At 54.8% G+C, this 5,527-nt stretch overlaps 1 protein-coding gene across 1 annotated transcript; it reads left to right on the forward strand.

The window, feature by feature from the left end:
• Positions 1 to 223: 223 nt before the first annotated feature.
• On the forward strand, positions 224 to 2,823 carry Foxl2 (forkhead box L2). The gene has a single exon (XM_021173347.1). It carries the CDS (start codon positions 342 to 344, stop codon positions 1,467 to 1,469), a length of 1,128 nt encoding a protein of 375 aa, XP_021029006.1. The 5' UTR covers positions 224 to 341; the 3' UTR covers positions 1,470 to 2,823.
• Positions 2,824 to 5,527: the final 2,704 nt, after the last annotated feature.

A 5,527-nucleotide genomic window follows, 5' to 3' on the forward strand; every position in this document is an offset into this window, starting at 1 on the left:
TCGCGCCTCGGGAAACCGGGCGGTGGGGGGAGGGGAGAGCTCAGCCAAGAAAACCCACCGAGGCGGGGACTGGCCTGGGCGGGGAGGGGCGGCGGGGCCGGAGCCCCTCGCTGTTGGGCAGACTCCCGATGGCCAGAGGCTGACTTCCACTCCCGCCGACCGCTCCCCGGGGGGAAAAGAGAAGAAGAGAGCGAGAGCCGCGCGAGGCCTCCGGTCCCCGCAGCCTGCAGAAGTTAGAGGCTCTGCGCCGAGCGCACACTCCTGCGCCCGCCTGCAAGGCGAGCCTGCACCAGGAGAGCACAGCCTCCGGGCTGCCGGGCCGCGGAGTGCCGGCTTTTGTCATGATGGCCAGCTACCCCGAGCCCGAAGACACGGCAGGGACCCTGCTGGCTCCGGAGAGCGGACGCGCAGTCAAAGAGGCCGAGGCGTCGCCGCCGAGTCCCGGCAAGGGAGGCGGGACAGCACCGGAGAAGCCAGACCCCGCGCAGAAGCCCCCGTACTCGTACGTGGCGCTCATCGCCATGGCGATCCGCGAGAGCGCCGAGAAGAGGCTCACCCTGTCCGGCATCTACCAGTACATCATCGCCAAGTTCCCGTTCTACGAGAAGAACAAGAAGGGCTGGCAGAATAGCATCCGCCACAACCTCAGCCTCAACGAGTGCTTCATCAAGGTGCCGCGCGAGGGCGGCGGCGAGCGCAAGGGCAACTACTGGACGCTCGACCCGGCCTGCGAGGACATGTTCGAGAAGGGCAACTACCGGCGCCGCCGCCGCATGAAGCGGCCCTTCCGGCCGCCGCCCGCTCACTTCCAGCCCGGCAAGGGGCTCTTCGGGAGCGGAGGAGCGGCGGGCGGCTGCGGCGTGCCCGGAGCGGGGGCCGATGGCTATGGCTACCTGGCGCCACCCAAGTACCTGCAATCGGGGTTCCTCAACAATTCCTGGCCCCTGCCGCAGCCTCCCTCGCCCATGCCCTACGCCTCCTGCCAGATGGCGGCGGCTGCGGCGGCCGCTGCTGCAGCCGCTGCAGCCGCCGGCCCCGGCAGCCCCGGTGCAGCTGCGGTGGTCAAGGGGCTGGCGGGCCCCGCCGCCTCCTACGGGCCGTACTCGCGCGTGCAGAGCATGGCGCTGCCTCCGGGCGTCGTGAACTCCTACAACGGCCTGGGGGGCCCTCCCGCCGCGCCACCGCCGCCGCCACCGCCGCCGCACCCTCACCCGCACCCTCACGCACATCATCTGCACGCGGCCGCCGCGCCCCCGCCAGCCCCGCCACACCACGGGGCTGCCGCGCCTCCCCCGGGTCAGCTCAGCCCCGCCAGCCCGGCCACCGCCGCGCCCCCGGCACCCGCGCCCACGAGCGCGCCCGGCCTGCAGTTCGCCTGCGCCCGGCAACCCGAGCTCGCCATGATGCATTGCTCATACTGGGACCACGACAGCAAGACGGGCGCGCTGCACTCGCGCCTGGATCTCTGAGTGCCACCGCGCGCAGGAGCGGTCCCCCCTATCCCGGGAGTGGAGGAGCCGAGCTCGGGTCGCAGCCGCAGCAGCCAGCCTGACAGCGCGCACTCCGGGACAGCCTCTGGATGCAGAGCCCTCGAGCGGTCTGCCCTTCCTTGGTCCGCCCGGCTCCTGCGACTCCGCTTTGTCGCCTCCGCTGCTCCTTCGGTGCTCTTCCCCACCGCGGCCTCTGCTTTCCCGTGCTGCTGACTGGAGGCCGCCCCCTCTGTGCTTTCCGCGGGCCTTCTCTCCTCCTGGAGTTCCAGAGTCACCGCAGGGAATGAGTCCCCGGCCGAGGTGCGGTCGAAGTGTCCGAGGCGCGGCTTACCTCTTGGACCTCTCTTCCAGGTCGGTGGACTCAAGCTCGATTGTATTTTTAATTCCCCACCCCGACTGCAGTGCTGTCTGCGACTAGAAGCGCTAGGCTGCTGGGGGAAGCGGGACCCACACTACCGGAGAACGGAAAGAACGTGTCTGGTCGCTCTGCGATCCCTCCTGGAACTGATCAGAAGCCGCTTGCAGAGGGGCCCACTGGGCGGGGCGGGGGTTGAGCCCCAGGCTGAAGCAGGGACAGCCTCGTTCCGCGGCCTGCAACCGAGTTCTCATCCCCCGCTCCTCGTCAGGCCGTGGTGCCTCCGCTCTGCAGAGCACCGCTTCGGGCACCTCCAGGCTAGGTCTTTATGAAAAAGATTGGTGAGGCTTTTGAAAATATTAAAAATACTTTTTAAAGAAAAAAAGAGAGAGAGGGAGAGAATAAAACATTCATGGGGAGGGGGGGGAACGGCGAAATGTAATGGCCTTGGAGTTTGCTAAAACCAAACAGCAAAATCAAAAGTTTTAGTTTTCTTCATCGTCCCTGCTGGGAAATTTGTGTAAGAATTCCCGTGGTGACTTCATTAGGCTGTGTTCAGAAGCAGGAGAAAATAACTAGCTAAAATAAGGTTTCCACTACAAATTGGGAGTTTCTTTTCTATTTAAAAGTTGAACTCAAAACAAATTTCCCCGGATCTTCCGATTCTGCCCCTGACGCCAGAAGAGAACTCTGTCTGGCTGGTACACACCGCCCCATGACACTCCTATCCCTGATTTTTGTTTTTCCAATGTCTTGTTTCTTCCACCTTCGGAAGGAGAAATGTGAAACTCGTCATGGCCGGCCCACACGGGCTTGTGGCCCCAGCCGGCTGGCCCGAAATCCCGTGACCTGGTGGTTGAGTAATGTCTTTCGGGGACCAAATTTTCTAGAGGGAACTAGAGCACTTTTGTTGTGTTTGTATGTGTGTGAGGGCGTCCCTTGTCAATTCCCAAATAAATTTTTTTGTTTTTGTTTTTCCTTTAACACGGACTTGCATTGTTTCTTTTACACCGTAGTTCAGCAGCTAGCTAGCTAAGAGAGCGAGCCTTTCAAGCAAAATTGTGTTCTTTTTAAAAATGACACAAACAAGAGTTGAGGACAACCCGGGTGGCAGGCGCTTTGGGCTGTCGCTGCTGCTTTGTTTTTCAGGAGATTGTTTGTTTTTCTGTGTCATCGTTCCTCTCTTGCAGCTGTTTCACACCGGCAAAGATACCCGGCCCTCGCTAGAGGCTACTGTAGGCTAGGTTTGTTCTCTTTTTGCGTTCGTGTAAGTTTATATTTTGCCTCTTACATAATTGTACTAGGTGCGTGCGCTGTGATTCCACTGCTATCCTCATACATCTAAGAATTATTTTTTGTCAAAAATATATGTAACAATTTTTTAATGTAAAATCCAGATTTCAGAAACACCTTGGAAGCTGCAAGCTTTTCTACAGTGTAATCGGTGATTCGTCGTACCATTGTTTTTAGCAATTGGCATTCATTTATCTTGAAATAAGTGTAGGCAACTTAGTGCTTTAGGTGGGACTTAGTGTACAATATGCTACGGAGGTGGGCTTTTGCTTTCTCTTTACTGAGCTCCATCAAATAACGAATTAAGACCCAAGCTCTCATGAAAATACAAAAGGTGTTTGACTTGGTTGCAGATGAAATCTCTCTGGTTGATTAGAGGCGGCTGACCTTCAGTTTTCCAATGGGGTGACAGATATTGGATCCCGCAGTGAGTGGCTGAGGGTTCGTGCAACAGGAGTTTAGATCCCATGCATAACCATGAATCTGTCACCTGCCACTCTCTACCTGGATAAGAGACAGGTTCAGAGGAATGAGCTGGAAGAAGCTAAGAGCTTAAGGGTATGAACCCATGGGTCCTCATTTCAGCTAACCGAAGGTCTAACCTTAGGAATGTCAGGGTGATATCTAGATTATATGTTGCTGGGATCAAGGGAAGCCTGTTCGGCTCAGAATGCACTCTCCTTCCCCACCCCCACCCCCACCCCACCCCGCAAAGATCTCAGAAGGAGGCTACAGTGTAGAGGAGGTGCCCACGGATTCTGGAAGGTAGAAACTTCAGCTCACCCACTGGGGGTAGGCTGAAAGGAGAATCTCAGTTGTGGTGGAAAGGGAGAATCCCTCAGGCAAGAAGGTGTTTCTGTAGACTTACGTCTCAAATGTATGGATCGGATCACTGTAGTCTGTGCCTGGTGTGAGGGTTTCTAGTGTCTGTTATTTAATGGAGATAGGGTATAAGCTGTGTATCTGTCATTCACCTGCAGGGAGGGTGGATGAGGATGACATATATTTAGGATATTGTACTAACCATATGACTAATATTAGGGAGTTCTTACCAGAACCCAGTACTTGTTGCATTCATACCTCGTGCTGATCTACACAGCTGTGCTCTGGGTGTGTGTTTCTGGCTTGCTGAAGGGTAACAAATTATGTGCACCCTTCACTTCATCTGACAGAGGCTCCCTGTTCCGGGGGACTAGCTGTCAGCACCCCCAACAAACTGCTATCCAGAGTAGAAAGCAGGAGGACAAGCCTCGGAGGTAGGGCTCTTGGTGGGTAGGTCATTGCCCAGCTCCAGTAAGATGGAGAAGCTGAACAAGGCCTGCACTGGAGGATTGCCTCTCTCCACCCAAGAACTACCAGCAAGAGGCATCCACAGCTGGGAAGGCTTTGCCAAGTAAGGAAACTTAGATGGAGGGGGCTTTCCCAACTCTACACAGTGGTTGGAGGAGGTAAGAGAAGGGAGCCACTTCCCCACGGATGCCTCCAGAAAGACATCTGTCTCTAATTCCAGCCCTAAGGGGTTCTGCAAAGCGCTAAAATTTGGTCCTTCTCTCTAGTTGGGGACAATAACAGACCTTCCTTGTCTCAAATTTCCTTTCTCTCCTTTCTCCCTCTGCCTTGCACTTTTGAATTTGTTAACGAATCTGATTCAGATAATTCCCTAAGTGAGAGCAAAAGTATTCAAGAGAGTTCCTGGTGCAGAACAACTATGCCTTAGTATACACAGTCTGGCTTGGATACCTAGTAGTCCATGTGGGGATGTGCATATATGCTTGTAGTGTGTTCTATAAAAGCAACATAAATAGAATTTGAGGCAAATATCCTACCAGTTTCTAAAGGATACAGGTAATGAGTTGTGAAGCATGGTACTGAATGGTGTGTGTAGCAGGGGACTCGGTTGTGCACAGACACATCCCTAAATACCGACAGAATGCAACATTTCCTCTATGTTCGAATTCTTATAGTGATCTTTGTATTCCCTAAAAACCTAAAGTAAGTGGGTTTGTGGGGGAGGGGAATTCAATTCTCTAATGGGACTAGAGAAACATTTTACCAATGCAAGAGATACACTGAGGGATTGTATTCAGCCTTGCATTGTTTTTTGCAAGCCAAGACTGAAAAGGTAGCCATGTAGAGAGAGCCCCCTGGTGGTAGGGAAAAACTGGGGGCAAATTCAGGCTTCCTGAAGCCAAGTAACCATCTTCTGATGTGCTGGGGGGTGGGGGGTAAAGCTTGGTGAAGGCCTGAAGCTTTCCAACTGCTGAGTCAAATTCTTGCCACCCAGAAAGGGGTCCCAATGCCTGGAAGTGATTTGTTCAAGCTCAAGATTCCCAAAGTGTCCCCACTTTATTTAAATAGTACTTAACTATGTTCTTTTGGCTGTGTCACT

Source organism: Mus caroli, chromosome 9 (assembly GCF_900094665.2).
Source record: "Mus caroli chromosome 9, CAROLI_EIJ_v1.1, whole genome shotgun sequence".
Classification (NCBI taxonomy): domain Eukaryota; kingdom Metazoa; phylum Chordata; class Mammalia; order Rodentia; family Muridae; genus Mus; species Mus caroli.

What these genes read in the sequence shown, in the direction of transcription:
- Foxl2 (XM_021173347.1), top strand. Translation starts at nt 342, where the DNA reads ATGATGGCCAGCTACCCCGAGCCCGAAGACACGGCAGGGACCCTGCTG.